The 18,187-nt window shown below is 47.7% G+C and overlaps 1 protein-coding gene across 1 annotated transcript in view; it reads left to right on the top strand.

The window, feature by feature from the left end:
* Positions 1–18,187, top strand: part of RNF13 (ring finger protein 13) — a 117,199-nt gene that overhangs the window by 83,235 nt on the left and 15,777 nt on the right. The window contains exons 5-6 of the mRNA XM_075340765.1: positions 3,915–4,002; positions 16,582–16,672. Coding sequence (XP_075196880.1) covers positions 3,915–4,002; positions 16,582–16,672 — 179 coding nt within the window. The remainder of the gene's footprint in view (positions 1–3,914; positions 4,003–16,581; positions 16,673–18,187) is intronic.

Raw genomic sequence — 18,187 nt, 5'->3', positions numbered from 1 at the left:
AGATAGATAGATGTTGTTGTTGTTGTGTGTAGTTACCAAGTGTTTGTGTAGGGCGCTGTACATGTTCTGGGTGTTGTCTGGGTGTGGCGGGGGGTGAGAGCGGTGTTGTATGTGTGTTGCGTTGTTTGTGGAGCGCTGTGTGTCTGTAGCGTTGTGTGTGTGTGTGTGTGTGTGTTGCGCGGTTTGTGTTTTGGGGGAGGTATGTTTTGTGCAATGTGTGTGTTGTGCGGTATGTGCGTATATTTGTGTGTGCCGCGGTGTTTGTGTGTTGGGTGTTGTGTGTGTGCAGCGTTGTCTGTGTGTGTGTGGGTGTCTGTGTAGGGCAGTTGTTTGTGGTTCCCAGTGTGTGTGTGTGTGTGTGTGTGGTGTGTTGTGCAGTGCGCGCGCGTGTGTGTGTGTGTGTTGGGGGGAGGTGTGCACTTCCCATCGTGCTCCATCCCCCATGCAGCGCACTTCCCATCGTGCTCCATCCCCCATGCAGCGCACTCCCCATCGTGCTCCATCCCCTATGCTGCGCACCCCCCATCGTGCTCCATCTCCCATGCTGCGCACTCCCAAACGTGCTCCATCCGCCATGCTGCGCACTCCCAAACGTGCTCCATCCGCCATGCTGCGCACTCCCAAACGTGCTCCATCCGCCATACTCCGCACTCCCCATCGTGCTGCATCCCCCATGCTGCGCACTCCCAAACGTGCTCCATCCGCCATGCTGCGCACTCCCCATCGTGCTGCATCCCCCATGCTGCGCACTCCCAAACGTGCTCCATCCGCCATGCTGCGCACTTCCAAACGTGCTCCATCCGCCATGCTGCGCACTCCCAAACGTGCTCCATCCGCCATGCTGCGCACTCCCAAACGTGCTCCATCCGCCATGCTGCGCACTCCCAAACGTGCTCCATCCGCCATGCTGCGCACTCCCAAACGTGCTCCATCCGCCATGCTGCGCACTCCCAAACGTGCTCCATCCGCCATGCTGCGCACTCCCAAACGTGCTCCATCCGCCATGCTGCGCACTCCCAAACGTGCTCCATCCGCCATGCTGCGCACTCCCAAACGTGCTCCATCCGCCATGCTGCGCACTCCCAAACGTGCTCCATCCGCCATGCTGCGCACTCCCAAACGTGCTCCATCCGCCATGCTGCGCACTCCCAAACGTGCTCCATCCGCCATGCTGCGCACTCCCAAACGTGCTCCATCCGCCATGCTGCGCACTCCCAAACGTGCTCCATCCGCCATGCTGCGCACTCCCAAACGTGCTCCATCCGCCATGCTGCGCACTCCCAAACGTGCTCCATCCGCCATGCTGCGCACTCCCAAACGTGCTCCATCCGCCATGCTGCGCACTCCCAAACGTGCTCCATCCGCCATGCTGCGCACTCCCAAACGTGCTCCATCCGCCATGCTGCGCACTCCCAAACGTGCTCCATCCGCCATGCTGCGCACTCCCAAACGTGCTCCATGCTGCACCAGCATCAGCCTCTCTGTCCCCAGCATCAGCCTCTCTGTCCCCAGCATCAGCCTCTCTCTTCTCTCAGCCTCCCCATCCCAGCCTTCCCCAGGATCAGCCTCTCTCCTCCCAGCCTCCTCCAGCATGCCGTGCTCCTCTGCCGACACTCACAGATCCGATCGCGCACACACACACACACACACACACACACACACACACACACACACACACACACACACACACACACACACACACATTGACGATATTGCACATACGCGCTCATACTCACAACATCCGGAGATACCACATGCTTCTGGCCATGTGATCCTCCGGCAGGTCCTGGAAGCTCACAGCACAGTATCGCCGCCGAGAAGCAAGCGATATCCCAGGATGTTGTGAGTATGTGGATGCGATGTGATGTGTGTGTGTGTGAGTGAGTGTGATCTGATGTGTGTGTGTGTGTGTGTGTGCGTGTGTGTATGTTCCGCCGCTGCAGGACCTTGATGTGTGGATGCGATGTGAGGTGTGTGTGTGTGTGTGTGTGTGAGGTGTGTGTGAGAGTGAGTGTGATCTGATGTGTGTGTGTGTGTGTGTGTGTGTGTGCTGTTGTGTGTCTATGTTCCGCTGCTGCAGGACCTTGATGCGCTGGTAACTATGCTACCATGGTTACCAGCGTATCTCGTCCCCCGCTCGCACGGGAGCCCACACCAGCATACGCCGGCCAGCCCCAGCAATGCGAGGGTATGTGTCAGCTGGTTTGGCGGCGTACGCTGATGTGGGCTCCCAGGGGTACAGTACTCACCTGGTAGTCGTGGCTCCGTGACCGTGTTGGTTCGGGGAATGCGTGGGGGGGGGCCAGAGCTAGCGTGCATTGCGTGAGGGGGGCGGGGCGTGGCCGAGTTGCCAATGCCTGCAGGGTGCCGGGGCGAGAGGCCAATCTGTGGGGGGGCGGAGCCTGGGCGAGCGGCCGGCCAATCCGTGTGGGGGCGCAGCCTGGGCGAGCGGCCAATCCGTGCGGGGGGGCGGGGCCATGGCGAGCCCAGCGGCCAATCAGCTTTGTGTCACCCTAAGGACACAATTTTGGAGCAAGACAGACAGACAGACAGAATAAGGCAATTATATATATAGATATGTAAGAAACATTGATTATACATGGATCCAAAACACTGATGACGCTGGTACCGTTTACTGCATACGTGAAAAATACTGATGGCTCAAAGGGATTGTCCGATCTAAATCCACAACTCTGCAGTCACTCTGTCACTCTCTGACTGCAGACTTGTGAATCCTCACAATGGGTGCACTGTGCACTGTGAAGATTCTCCAGTGTTCACGTAACAGCAGTATGGGATATGCATACTCTTTGCCAGAATCTGGGCAGACTGTTTGTTTCAGGCCTCGAGCAATATACTTACATTGAGCTCTCCAAAACCCATCACTATTCTGCTTTTTGTTGGGTGTATGCATATCATATGCTCGCAGTCATGTGACTTCTGTTCCCAGTGCTGACAACGGAGAATCCTCAGTGTGCATAGTGACTAAAGAGTATTGCCGCAATATTAAAAAGCAAAACCACAGCTAAAGTATACAGTAGCAGAGGCTCCAAATCGTAGAAGTAGAATAAGCCAGCACTTGTCCCAAAGGCAAAATTCAACACTTTGGTCAAATGGATAAAATCTCAAGGCACATAAAAATTCGTCTGAACAGAATGTAGACTAGGAGCAAGGCAACGCATTTCTGACCCAAGTGGTCCTTGGAATCAAGCAGTGACTAAGGACCACTTGGGTCAGAAATGTGTTGCATTGCTTCTAGCCTATTCTCTGCTCAGACAAATTTTTATGTGCCTTGTGATTTTATCCATTTGAATAAAGTCTTGGATTTTATCTTTTGGGACCAGTGCCAGCTTTTTCTACTTTTTACACAGTGACTGCAGACTTGTGCAACCCCTTTAAACAGACTTCAGATATCCGTGGCACCTGGCCCATGTAAGGACTGATGTATTGACTGGTTGCAGGTCTCCTGACCCAAACTTGGTTGCCTCATAGGCTTATTAGGCTGTCAAGTTCAGGGGATGCACTGCCAGTCCGTGCATTGTGGTTCTGTAGGCCGATCGTCTTTCACGGACGTCTGAATGAGGCTTTATTGTAGTTATGTCAATGTTCATTAGGTCTGGGGTAACATTGCTCATTAGACTGGATTGTCTTGAGCATGTCTTATGCTTCTAGATGAGACATCCTATGTATTTCTACTCTTATAATGTCATTTATTTGCTTGCGTGAATTTCAATTGCATTTGATTGATTTTTACTTTCAGCAGAGCTTTTGGAACAGTTTATAAAAAAACAAAAAAAAAAAAAACAGCTGAGAATTGTGTGAAAAAAACCCAGTGTACATCCTCATCTTTGTAAACTTATTTTCACTTGTGCAGATGTGAGAAATGGAAGGTAATGAGTTGTGCTTCTTCATAGGTGTTGAATGCACAGAAAGCCGGATACAAGGCTGCGATTGTTTACAATGTGGACTCTGATGACCTTATCAGCATGGGATCCAATGACGGTGCGTATGCAGCGGTCTGTTCTATCACAGTGTAAGAGGCTTTCAGATATTGCTAATTTATTCCTGCAATGTAAAGAGCTAGAAAAGAGAACGTCACATCACATTTTGCTAAAATAACCATGATCTGGAAAGGCGATTCATGTGTTTAAGGCCTCTTCATAGTGTTGGGACCATGTCTTTTGTTTCCAGGTTATTAAAGGTGTTCAGTGAAGGTAGGATAGCCGCGGAACTCACCCGGACTAACACTAATAATTTATTTCAAATAAATGTTTACTGGAATACAGGCAGAAGTGCAGTCTATGACGGTTTCAGTCACTCATGAAGTTTCTGATTCCACCACTAGGGGGAATGCTCACACTCATCAGTTTTGTAAGCCTCCGTGGGATCCTCATCATGACCATCAATCTCCAATATGCAAAGAAAAAATATACTACATGAAAAAAAAACCACAATAATTGAGTGAATAGTCTTTCAATTATAATAAAGGACCACAAATCTTCGAAAATCAGTGCCTAATTTGTCATCTTAGATTTGTGATATCCACTGGTCACAGCTAACAGTCTCTTCTGTGACCATAATAGAACTCGATTTCTTATCCTCCTAGCTTCTATGTAATTCATGTTCATTGGGTCATCAACCAGATTGTCCACAAATTGGAGACATGAGACCGATTTACACAATCACATGAAAGCGTGAAAAGCTGCATGTGGCCAAGGGGGAGATTACAGAGATTTTACACCTTCTAACTCTGCAAGAAAACCGTTTGGAATGGTCTGGCTTTTTGTGGTGCCCATCACCATCAAGTTGAATAGTGGTGATATCCAATGACAAAATAAAGAGCATCACAAATGGTAGTGGAGTAATTTCCCTCGACACCCTGCAGTTAATGTTGCACGGCCAGCAGACCTCAGTCCAGCGGGAGTCTCTCAAGTTCAGTGAAAACTAACCAAAAACATTCCTTTCAACCTAAGGCGGCATTCGCACATCCATGTGATGGGTCTGCGATGCACAGATTGGCATGAGGTCTTCTAATCAGAATTAGCAGCCCATAGTCATACAGTACCTTGAAAAATTATTCATACCCCATTAACATTTTTCACATTTTTTGCATCTTGAAAATGTTAATCCCCTTTAAAATGCTGCCCATTAGGTGATCTGCACTTGTCCCAACGACTTTTCCACTGTCTGAAGCATTACTTCTGAAGAATATAAAAAAATACTTCAAAGTGCCTCCAGCTATTTTTTTTCTTAACCTCTATGTCCTGAAAATGCTTACCTTTTTTTAAGTTTTTCTTCTTCCTTGAGAATAAGGATATGTTCACATTTCCGTTTTTTTTGCATCAGTCACCTGCGTTACTTGACGCTTGTGACTGATGCGTTGTATAACGGGTGATAAGAAATGGAATTCATTGTCGTGAGAAAGCGGATTCCGTTGTAAAAAGAGAGAGGGAACGTTCAGCTGTTCGCTCTCAAAAGCCGGCGGCCGGCTTTTGAGAGCGATCAGCTGATCGCCCAGTGGCTGGCTTCTGTGAACAATCAGCTGATCGGCCGGCTATTGTGAACGATCAGCTGATCTCTCTCATAAGCCGGCCACCGGGAGATCAGCTGATCGCTCTCATAAGCCGGCCGCCGGGAGATCAGCTGATCGCTCTCATAAGCCGGCCTCCGGGAGATCAGCTGATCGCTCTCATAAGCCGGCCACCGGGAGATCAGCTGATCGCTCACAGAAGCCGGCCGCCGGGAGATCAGCTGATCGTTTGGCCGCCGAGAGAGAGACATTCATTTGAATGATTAAACACAAGATGTGAGCATGCGCAGTGAAAACAAAAGGATTCTGCTGCTCAAAAAACGTTACATGCTGCGTTCCTGCCGCCCGACGGTCAGTCGTTCCACAACTGATCAGTCGGGCGGCGGATGCAACGCAAGGGCATCAGTCGCAATTCGCCGCTCATTCAAGTCTATGGAAAACAATGGAATCCGCCAAACGGATTGCGTTGTTTATCAGAGCGGCGGATTATGACTGATCCTAAACAACGGAAATGTGAACATAGCCCCCCGCGACGACTTCTTAGGCTAAGTCGGGTGAACAAGAGGTGGTGGGGTGTATGAGAAACTGTTATGCAGTTTTCCACCAAAAACTGGTTGATTTTCAACGCTCTGTGGGCAGGCACAATTTCATATTCAATCACCCAGTCCCCTGAGCACCACAATTCAGGTCACTTGTGGGGCTCCTGATTTTAGTGTGCGCCCCTGCCTGCAAGGAAATACCCAATGTTCTCATCATCTGATCTATTAATTAAAATGTACTATAAAAAGGCTCATCATTATGTTTGATGATCAGGAAAAACTTCAATTGTAAACATTATTTTTAATATGTCAATGTTGGCCCATAACTTTGTCAAAGTTTTTAAGTTTGGTCCTGTGTGTATTTGAGTTTGACATCCTTGCTCTCTAAACCATCCCCTGCAGCTCTGGCAGTATGATTTGGGTTGTTCTCCTGTTGGAAGGTGAACATACGCCACAGTCTAAAGTCTTTTGCAGCTTCCAACAGGTTTTGCTCCAGGATTTCCTTGTATTTAGCTTCATTCGTCTTTCCATCAACTCTGGCTAGGTTTTAGTGCAAAAAAATAATAAACAAAGTCTTTATATATACACTATAAATAAAGTACAATCATTAAGACTATTAAGGTGCAACCTGTTTATAGGCTGCAGGAGACTTGACACTGGGGCATAGGTTCACCTTCCAGCAGGACAACGACCCTAAACATACTGCCAGAGCTACGATGGATGGTGTAGATCAAAGCATATTCATTTGTGTGAATGTCACAGTCCAGGCCTAAATCCCATTGAGAATCTGTGACAAGACCTGAAAATCGCTGTACAGACTCCTCCATCCAATCTCATTGAGCTAGAGATATTTGCAAGGAAGAATGGGCAAAAATTTCAGCCTCTAGGTATGGAAACCTGGAGAAGAGATACCCAAGAGGACTAGCAGCAGTAACTGCAGCAAAAGGTGGTCCTACAAAGTATTGACTCTGGGAGACTGAATACAAATACATATTACAATTTCTTCAGCGCTCTATTGGGAGACCCAGACGATTGGGGTATAGCTACTGCCCTCCGGAGGCCACACAAAGCACTACACTAAAAAGTGCAAGGCCCCTCCCCTTCTGGCTATACCCCCCCGTGACATCACGGGTTCTCCAGTTTTTAGCTTTGTGTGCGAAGGAGGTCAGACATCCATGCATAGCTCCACAGATTTTAGTCAGCAGTAGCTGCTGACTATGTCGGATGGAAGAAAAGAGGGCCCATATAGGGCCCCCAGCATGCTCCCTTCTCACCCGTGGATGGTGTTGTAAGGTTGAGGTACTTATTGCTAGTACAGAGGCCGGAGCCCACATGCTGTTTTCCTTCCCCATCCCCATGAGGGGCTCTGGGTGAAGTGGGATCTTACCGGTCTCCAGGCACAGAGACCGAGCTCCATCCACAGACCCAAAAGAACCTGCTGGATATGGAGCTGAGTATCGTCAGGGACAGGGCCCTGCTACATCAAGGTACTCTGTGTCCCCGGGCAAGCGCGCACACACACACCAGCATTGCTGGGAGTGTTAGTGCGCCGGGGACAACAGCGCGGAGCGCTGGTGCTATTATTCACTGCAGCTTTGCTGAGTGAATTTATGTATTGAAAACGGCCGCGCCGGCCGCTGCTGATTGTTTTTTACATTGTGGCGCGGCTGGGACTTGTGGTGCGCCGGGGGACTTCGGCGTCGGCCGTGCACATAGGACGGCCGCGCTTATTACTCGAGTCCCCGGCTTTGCGGCCTAGCTTTCGTTTCGTTCCCGCCCCAGCCCTGCCAGTCAGAGGAGGGGCGGGACGCTGTACAGAAGCTCAGCGCAGGGAGCTGGAGTCTGCTTTGCATTCTCCAGCCCCCTCTCACTGAACACAGTGAGACGCCGGGTTCCCGCTCTTGGCTGGGGCTCGCCCACGGCCCGCCCCTCTGCACAGGACGGGGAAGAGAAGCCGGCAGCCATTATGGTTTCCACTCTGGGAGAACGGAACCAGTCACAGGTTTTTGGGCGACCTCACACCCGCTCTTGTGCGGGCGGTAAGCAGTACTGACACCACTAATGCTGAAGTGGGCTTTTGGACTGTGTGCTGATATGCTATGCACTGTACTGTGCTGTCGCTATTCTGGGCAACAGCAGCAAATAAGCAATGCTGCTGAGGCACAAGCTTTCAATGCTTCGTCGTTTGCATGTGCTGCAGTGTTTACTGTCAGATTGGGCAACAGCAGCAGTAGAGCAATTTGTGCTAAGGCACAAGCTTTCAATGCTGCTTCGCTTGCATGTGCTGCACGGTTTATTGTTATGCTATACATTCACTGTATGTCGCTATTCTTGGCTAATGCGCCCAGATAAACAGACAAAAGCAGCAGTAGAGCAATGGTGCTAAGGCACAAGTTTTCAATGCTGCTTGACTTGCATGGGCTGCAGTGTTTACTGTCATGCTTGTATGCTATACATTCACTGTATGTCGCTATCCTTGGCTAATGTTCCTGGATAAATAGACAACAGCAGCAGAAAGGCTAGGGTGCTAACGCGCAAGCTTTCAATGCTGCTTGGATTGCATGGGCTGCAGTGTTTACTGTCATGCTGTATGCTATACATTCACTGTATGTCGCTATCCTTGTCTCATGCTCCTAGTTAAATAGACAACAGCAGCAGAAGAGCAAATGCGCCAAGCCACAAGTTTTCAATGCTGCGTGTACTACATGTACTGAAGTGTTTATTTGTACTTCATGCTTGTATGACTATTCGCTGTACGGTCGCTATCCTCGGCTAGGCTCTTAGATAGCTAGACAACAACAGCAGAAAAAGACAAGTTGCCAATGCACGGGCTTTCTATGCTGCTTGTACTGCATGTCATACGGTTCCAGGACCCCCAGTGCGTGCAATTGCTCAACCGGGGTCTCTGCTATATGTGGCCAAAAGAACCACCTGTGATCTCTGTCCAGAGACAGGGACGAAGTTGCAGTTTTTCCGCTGATATATTGTCTGTGACTATGACTGACATCTTACAGACTTTGCACCCCAAGCAGACCGTGGGCAATATGGTTGCAATGACCCTGGCTGCCCTGATTTGGAGCATCTCAAGGCGCCAGAGTGATTCCAGGCATCCCAGAGAGCAGGCATCCGACACGGTCGACAGTCCCAGATGGCCTAAGCGGGCTCGCTGGGATTAGCCCTCGACTCCATCACTGGTCAAGGTCCCAGCTGGAGTACTCTCTGTACGTTGAGGCAGACGTAGCTGTTCAGGACTCTGATCCTGAGACCGCTCTCAATCCGGATACACCGGATGGTGACGCTATAGTGAATAATCTTATTGCGTCCATCAACGAAAGGTTGGGTATTTCTCCCTCAACTCCTCCAGTGGAGGGGTCAGCTTCACAGCAAGAGAAATCTCTATTTCAGTATCTCAAGCGTATATTGAGTACTTGTTTAGCACTCTGACTCCAGAGAAGCAGTCCAGAAACGACACGCTTATCACGATAAGCGTTTCTCCGACCGTATTAATGAGACACGTGTCGCTCCCCCCTGACGTGGTCAAGCGCTAGACCCAGTATCCAAATGTGGATCCCCCAATCTCCATGCTTGCAGCTAGATCTATAGTTGTAGTGGTGGATAGGACTTCACTTCAAAATGCCATTGACAGGCAGATTGGCCTCTGGTTGCAATCTGTCTATGAAGCTATCGGCAGGTCGGTTGCTCCGGCAGTCGCAGCCGTGAAGGCACTCCAAGCTATTTCAGCTAGTATTGCGCAGGGGGTCGCTGTCACAGGTACTCTCGGTCCCAGCAGCGTCTTTAACTCGCAATGTCGGCATGGCGAATCATGCTGTTATTGCTGTCCGAGACTCTACGAGCCGGACGTCAGTGGCACCCGCCAACTCCGTGTTTTTACGCAGAGGCTAGTAGTTGAGAGATTGGAACAGAGGCTGCTTCCAACGAAGTGCTTAACCAGGTTGCCTTTATCTAGTGATAGTCTGTTGGTAAGGGTTGAATGAAATCATTCAACTATCCAAGACGACTCAAAAAGCCCAGAAGGGCATAGATTCCTAGCGGGCTCAATCACGCCCGGGGAAGGCAGCCGGAGGACCCGCTACCAAAGTGTTTTTCCTCATAATTTTCAGCCCTCTCACTCCGCAACCGCGGGGGGGCAGACTCCCCCGCTTTAGCGGCATTTACCTACCGCAGGTCAAGGTCCTGTGAGTGAGAGTCAGTTTGTTTTCAAACTACCGCACCGACCGAGCCGAGGCTCTTCTGCAGGCGGAAAGAGCGGTAATCCCTGTTCCTCTTCAGGAACCAGATACGCATTTTGTTCCGACCTGGTCGTGGTGCCAAAATAGGACGGCTCCTTCCGTCCCGTTCTGGCATTTATACTGCTTAACAAGCACGTGAAAACCAGGCGGTTCCGGATGGCATCACTCCGCTCCGTCATTGCCTCTCTGTCTCAAGGAGTTTTCCTAACATCAATAGACATCAGGATGCTTATCTACACGTGCCGATCGCTCCGAGGCACCGGCGTTGGCTACGAATCGTTAGTAAAGACGAGAATATTTCGTTTCGTAGCCATACCCTTTGGCTGGCGACAGCCCCACGGGTGTTCACCAAGTTCGTGGCAGCAGAGGGAGCAGTCCCGCGCTCTCACGGTCACTCTGTGATCCTTTACTTGGGCAATCTACTGGTCAAGGCACTCTCCTTTAGAAGCATGCCAACACAACCTGAACATGGCGCTGGACCCTTCCCAGAGTTTCGGGTGGGTCTTCAACTTTTCAAGGTTGAACCCAATCGCTGGCATCTCCTGGAGAGTTTTCACACTCTCTCAGCGATAGTGAAGCTTCCGCTGGACAAACAGCGTTCACTACAGACGAGGGGGCAGTCTCTCCTTCAAGGAGGCGCCTCATCCAGAGGCGAGCTTTTTTCACGCAGTTTCATCTGCGTCCGCCTCAATAGCACATTCTTCGCTTATGGGAGGGAAGTCGATGTCCCTACACAGGAACGTGTCACTTTTCCAGACGGTCAAAGACCGTCTTCAGAGGAGTCCACTCTTCAACTCAGTGGTCTGGAGCTCTGGGCAGTGTATCTTGCACTGCAAGCCTTCCTGCAGTGGCTGGAATGCAAATAGATCCGAATTCAGTCGGACTATCCACAGCGGTGGCATACACCAACCACCAAGGCGGACTACGCAGTCGACAAGCCTCCCAAGAGGTCCGGCGGATTCTGCTATGGGTAGAAGACAGAGCATACACCATATCAGCTGTTCATATCCCGGGCGTACAACACTAGGAAGCAGACTTCCTCAGTCGCCAGGGCGTGGACGCAGGGGAATGGGCTCTGCACCCGTTTGTTTTCAAGAAACCTGTAGCCGCAGGATGAAGACGGACGTCGACGTCATGGCTTCTCGGCAACAACAAGGTCCCGATTTTCATGACGCGGTCTTACGATCAAAGAGCTCTGGCGACAGGCGCCTTGGCTCAGGATTGGTCACAGTTCCAGCTACCGATTGCTGCCACACCATCCTCGTCGCCCCAAACTGGCCGGGGAGGTCGTGGTACCGAGATCTGTGGCACCTCACCGTCGGTCGACCGTGAGCACGACGTCATTGCCACCATGAGACGGGCTAGCCAGCCGCGGTCTGCCAAGATCTACCACAACTCGTGGAAGATATTCTTATCTTAGTGTTCTGCTCAGGGAGTGTCTCCCTGGCCATCGGCATTGCCTACTTTGCCTTCCCTCCTGCAATCTGGTTGGGAAAGAGGTTGGTCGCTCGGCTCCCTTTAAGGGCAAGTCTCGGCACTATCCGTGTTCTTTTCAGAAGCGTCTAGCACGTCTTCCTAAGGTGCGCACGTTACTACAGGGGGTTTGTCATATTGTGCCCCCGTACAAGCGGCCGTTAGATCCATGGGATCTGAACAGGGTACTAGTTGCTCTCCAGAAGCCGCCTTTCGAGCCTCTGAGGGAAGTTTCCCTTTCGCGCCTGTCACAGAAAGTGGCCTTTCTGGTTGCGATCACGTCGCTTCGGCGAGTGTCTGAGCTGGCGGCTCTGTCATTCAAGGCTCCCTTCCTAGTATTCCACCAGGACAAGGTGGTGCTGCGCCCTATTCAGGAGTTTCTCCCTAAGGTTGTATCCGCGTTTCTTCTTAATCAGGATATATCCTTACCTTCCTTTTGTTCTCATCCGGTTCTCCGGTATGAAAAGGATTTACAGTTGTTAGTTCTGGGGAGAGCACTCAGAATCTACATTTCCCGCACGGCGCCCATGCGCCGCTCTGATGCATTTTTTGTCCTTGTCGCTGGTACGCGCAAGGGGTTGCAGGTTTCTAAAGCCACCATGGCTCGATGGATCAAAGAACCAATTCTAGAAGACTACCGTTCTGCGGGGCTTCCGGTTCCTTCAGGGCTGAAGGCCCATTCTACCAGAGCCGTAGGTGCGTCCTGGGCATTACGACACCAGGCTACGGCTCAACAGGTGTGCCAGGCAGCTACCTGGTCGAGCCTGCACATTTTTTCACCAAACATTATCAGGTGCATACCTATGCTTCGGCGGACGCCAGCCTAGGTAGAAGAGCCCTGCAGGCGGCAGTGGCTTCCCCATAGGGGAGGGCTGTCTTGCAGCTCTAACATGTGGTGTTTCTTTACCCACCCAGGGACAGCTTTTGGACGTCCCAATCGTCTGGGTCTCCCAATAGAGCGCTGAAGAAGAAGGGAATTTTGTTACTTACCGTAAATTCCTTTTCTTCTAGCTCTTATTGGGAGACCCAGCACCCGCCCTGTTGTCCTTCGGGATTTTTTTGTTGTTTGCGGGTACACATGTTGTTCATGTTGAACGGTTTTTCAGTTCTCCGATGTTACTCGGAGTTAATTTGTTTAAACCAGTTATTGGCTTTCCCCCTTCTTGCTTTGGCACTAAAACTGGAGAACCCGTGATGTCACGGGGGGGTATAGCCAGAAGGGGAGGGGCCTTGCACTTTTTAGTGTAGTGCTTTGTGTGGCCTCCGGAGGGCAGTAGCTATACCCCAATCGTCTGGGTCTCCCAATAAGAGCTAGAAGAAAAGGAATTTACGGTAAGTAACAAAATTCCCTTCTTTCAGATCTGATTTTTTAAAATCTTTAGAACACAGTGTATCTTTTCCTTTTAAACCTCACAAATTGCAAATCTTATAAAAAAAAAAAAAATATATATTCTACCAAACCTCTAAAAAATTATTTCCATTATTAAATAGTATCTCTACAAACCTAAAACCAATCAAAAAATCCAACAAGTGCATAATGGTAAGTAATAATATTACAAAGGGAACATAAAAATTATATGCCCAAATGGGATTGCAAGCACTCCATAGTAAATATCAGAAAATTGGAGGACACGGGAGTATAATGCAACAATTAAGAAAATATTTTATTAATATCACATAAAAATAAAAAAACACAAAATCAGAAATCATTAATAAAAAACAGTGGGTTTAAGAGACAAGTAGAGAAAACCACAAAGCACACTGCAGCAATAGCGAAGAGTGCAGAATAACACTGGGTAGTGTGTCAAGGATCTGCTCACATCTAGCTGAACCTCAATATGTAGAGAAATTAAAGTCCAATGTCATAACATGTCAATTGTCAAATGACGCGGAAGTGTTGACATGACATATTCACCATGCATTAAACCCCCCTCCGGTCTGAGATCGGCATTGTACTACACTCTCTTCCCCCCTTTATGAAGTTTACCCAAAGATAAAAGATACGTACGTTGGGGCTCTCTGCATCTACGGCACTTGGTCTTTACACAGCGATGTGTGGTGCCACAGGAACGACTAACAACCTGTGGAATTAAACACCAACCACATTATGATTTTGAGCGACGTGTCAACGATCAACGATTTTTGCCGTTTTTGCGATCATTGATCGTCGCTCCTAGCTGTCACACACTGCGATGTCGCTAACGACGCCAGAGGTGCGTCACAAACACCGTGACCCCGACGATGTATCGTTAGCGATGTCGCAGCGTGTAAAGCACCCTGTTTTCTGAACTTGTCTTTTAAACCCACAGTTTGGTTATTTATGATCTCACTTTTTTTTTTTTTTTTTTTTTAATTGTATGATATTAATAAAATATTGTTGCGTTATACTCCTGTATCCTCCTAGATTTCTCAAACATAAACCAACAAGATTAAAAGATGCGAATGTGATGTATTGCAGAAATTAAAGACACACATTTGGTGTGTATCTCCATGGATGAAATATAAATGTATAGAATTGTATAATTATGTAAATATAACCCCAATGCGTAATTATTCTATCTGTAACAATGCAGATCTACATGGGTTTCTATACAATAAAAAAAAACATTTAATACAAATGATACTAGAGATAAGCAAACCCGATGTACGATTTTCGGGCCGAACACTGACTTCACAACAAAAAAACTGAGTTTGGTTACTTTACATATGCAAACCACTCGTGTGAGCAGCTCTGTGCTTAGGTACACTCGGTGCTTGAACGGCTCGCACTGGGGGTAACAGCATGATCGGATGTAGTGTGTAACTCAAAGGAAAAACCCAGTCCCCGGAAGTGATCTGTTTATGGCTGGCTGCATATGGGCGGAGACCCGGACTGACAATCAATGACTTCCTTTGGGATTTGGGTCAAGTCTGAACCCGTGGAAGTTTGGTTCAGTTGCACCCGCTGAACTGAACTTCTACTTGTTCGCTCATCTCTGCATGGTACTTCAATTATCTGTGATTTAATGCATGTGGATTAGGTAAACAGGTAGTAAATCTCCAAAGTGAATGTCAAGTGTGTAATGCACACTTTGAGACATGCAAAGTGTTCCATGCTTACAGAAATGCACAAATGGTTAAGGCAATGCAATAATAAAACAATGCTATTTGTGAAGGCAAGTGCATAGTGCATTACATGCACAATATTTCATAGTATGCGGAAGTGCGAAAAATAGTTAACATTACATATATATGCAGTAGCAGCATGGAATGCAGTTAGTTAATCAACATTAAAGAGCTCCAAGCCACATGTGAGAAATACCCCCTGACGTGCGGTTTTCTAATGCTGCTCTGGAAGGGGACAGTTCACAAATAATTGCTACTTTTTGTGTGTATGTAAGGACATGCATGGACATACTGCCCTATTCCTATCTTGAAAACACCAATTGGATTATAGTTATGTAATGTATGATGTATATTGAGTCCTGCATAATTGTTTTATGTGGTTGCCTAATGATATGACAAGTGAATTACGTGTTGGGACTAGCCCAGAGTGGGAGGAGATATAATGCAAGGACAGAGACGGTTTCCTGTGGGAACATCCGATAGGGCCCAGCTTGTGTGTAACCATGTCAGACCTAGAGTCTGAGTAGTTGACAAGGACGCATGACGTGGGTGTCCCTTAAGTGCGAGGAGACCGGATTAATAGATTGCGTGAGCCTGAGTACAGAGTCAGAAAGAGTGGCCGAAACAGTGACGAAAAAAACAAGTGACTGAGTGAGACTGGTCTTTAAATGGGACACTCAGCAGCAAGGCTCTCTCAGCAGTTTTCAAATCTTACAGGTAACGGGCAAGGACAAAATAATACGTGAGACTAAGGCTATGTGCGCACTTTGCGTCGTCCTAGTTGTAGTTCAAAACGCATATTTTGGCAGAAATTGCTTTTGCCAAAGTTGCTTTTGACCATCAAAGCGCGGTAAATACGCGTGCTTATTTACCGCGTTTTAGCTGCGTTTTTAGCGCTTTTTACTTGCTTTTTCATTGCCTAAAGTTACATGCGTTTTGTACACAAAGACACAACAAAATAAAGTTTTCACATACAAACACTATGAAAAAAGGGAAAAAAAAAGAAAAGACATAACTATTTTCGTTATGATTTAAATAACTATATTTAATGAAATTATAGCGGTTTTATACTATTTTTTTTTTTTTTGCCAAAATTATCAATTTAATTTTCTTTATTTTAATTGTCGGACTAGGTGTGTGTAAAGGGACATATTATTCCATTATTTTGAAGTCAGAAAAGCATGCGTTTCTGTAGTCCAAAAGGCATTTGTTTCTGTAGCTAAAAAGCATGTAAAACGCTGGAATTTTTAAGTTGCTTGCTTTTGCAACTTCTCATTGACTTCAATGTTATCAAAACGCTGCAGAAATGGCAAAAACAACTGACATGCTGCTTCTTTGAACGCTGAGTTTTTGCCACCAATTCTGCAAATTAAACGCTGCGTTTAGAACTGCAAAGTGCGCACAAGAAATCCCCATTTTCCATAGACTTTGCTGGAAAATCAAAACTCATGCCTTTTGGCATGAAAATGCTGCAGTTCAAAACGCTGAGGAAACGCAGGTGAAAACGCAAAGTGCAGACACGGCCTAAGTGAGTGTCCAGGGCGGGAGTTGGCCAAGTGTCTGAGAGTTTATTTGCAGTGGATACAGCAGCAATGTTCACACAAATTAGAGGGGTTACCATTTCAGGTTTGCTGCAAATATATCAAGTATGAACATTAACATTTTATCATTTTAATATTTTTAGTGGACATTCTCAAGAAGATTGACATTCCATCAGTCTTTATTGGAGAGGAGTCTGCAAAGATTATGCAAGAACAATTTACTTGGGATAAAGGGTAAGGCTGCTCTAGTTCTTAAGTGGAAACCTAAGTGTGTCCTTCTTGGAATGTAGGGCTCTTCTATGGAAAGTGTTATTCACGCCACAATATTTAAAGGGAATTTGTTACCAGGTTTTTGCTACCTCATCTGAGAACAGCAGAATGTAGGGGCAGAGACCCTGAATCCAAAGATGTATCTTAGTTTACTGGTTGTTGCAGTTATGTCACAATTGGAGTTCTCCGCTTCCTCAGTCCTGCTTCATCCTACAGCTAACATGACACACACCTGGCTCTCTTTGAACATAATCTATGTACAGGGAGCTGCTTAACACACAAGAGGCATGGTCGCACATAGGCTCGCATGCCCGCTAATCACCGCACTATTCAACCAGTGAGAAACTTCATTATACTTAAACCACACAGCCTAAGTGACACATTGCTGAATTCTGTGTTTGAACCACTTTCTCACGCTGTCCTCAGATTACATACCAAAAATTTGCTCACAGATTACCTTAACATACGCGCATAGCCTTATGTTCCAGTAGATATCTCTAAATCAAATGTGATTATATAAAATAAATTACATGTAGCCAGTTTCACTGCAAATGAAAGCCCCTCCCCCCCCCCACTATGGGAGATGTTACATCTGATCAGTATATAGTTGTATGTGGCTTTTAATTCAGGTCACTTGACAATAAATTAATTGAGAAATAAAATAAATATCAGTTTTATCAATTTTCCAATAATTCAGCCCAATTTTCTTTTCTCCATCCAAACAGAACTTTACAACTGTAGTGTTAGGTAAGATACGGAGAGGTACTTCTGAAGAAAGAGCATAGTGAATTGATGTAAGCCCAGGTCACACTAGTCAAAGCCTTCATTGTCAGTCATAGGACAGTCCTGTTGGTCGCAGGAGTTCCCTTTTATGTTAAAGGGAACCTGTCAGGTCCAATATGTGCCCAGTACCACGACCAGTTCTGGGTGCATATTGTTAATCCCTGCCTAACCGTCCCTGTATACACTAGCATAGATAAAGAGATCTTTAGAAAAAGTATTTCTAAAGATCTTATATCGTATGCTAATGAGCGCAGGCACTAGTCCCCTGGACGTTAGTTCCCCTGGCTAGTCTGCTCCATTAGCATGTTAGCACGCTCCTGTGGGTGAACTAACCTGCTAATGAATACGCAGCGTCACAGGATGATCTCTCTCTCCTCTCTGCCGCCATCCCGTCCAACACTGGATTTCGTCTCAGTGCGCATGATCCCGGAGTTTGGGTCATGCGCACTACTTCAGTTTGAAGCCAGGACGCGTACACCCGGCTTCATAGAGTGCATGACCGAAACTCCGGTGTCATGCGCACTGAGCCGAAATCCCCCGTCAGACGCGATGGCGGCAGAGAGGTAAGTGAGATCATCCTCTGACGCTGCGCATTCATTAGCATGTTAGCACGACCCTGTGGGCGTACTAACATGCTAATGGAGATGACTGGCAAGGGGACTAACGACTAGTCCCCTCTCTCATTAGCATACTATG

This window comes from Anomaloglossus baeobatrachus, chromosome 3 (assembly GCF_048569485.1).
Source record: "Anomaloglossus baeobatrachus isolate aAnoBae1 chromosome 3, aAnoBae1.hap1, whole genome shotgun sequence".
In the NCBI taxonomy this organism is placed as follows: domain Eukaryota; kingdom Metazoa; phylum Chordata; class Amphibia; order Anura; family Aromobatidae; genus Anomaloglossus; species Anomaloglossus baeobatrachus.
This window is presented reverse-complemented; position numbering and strand designations above follow the sequence as displayed.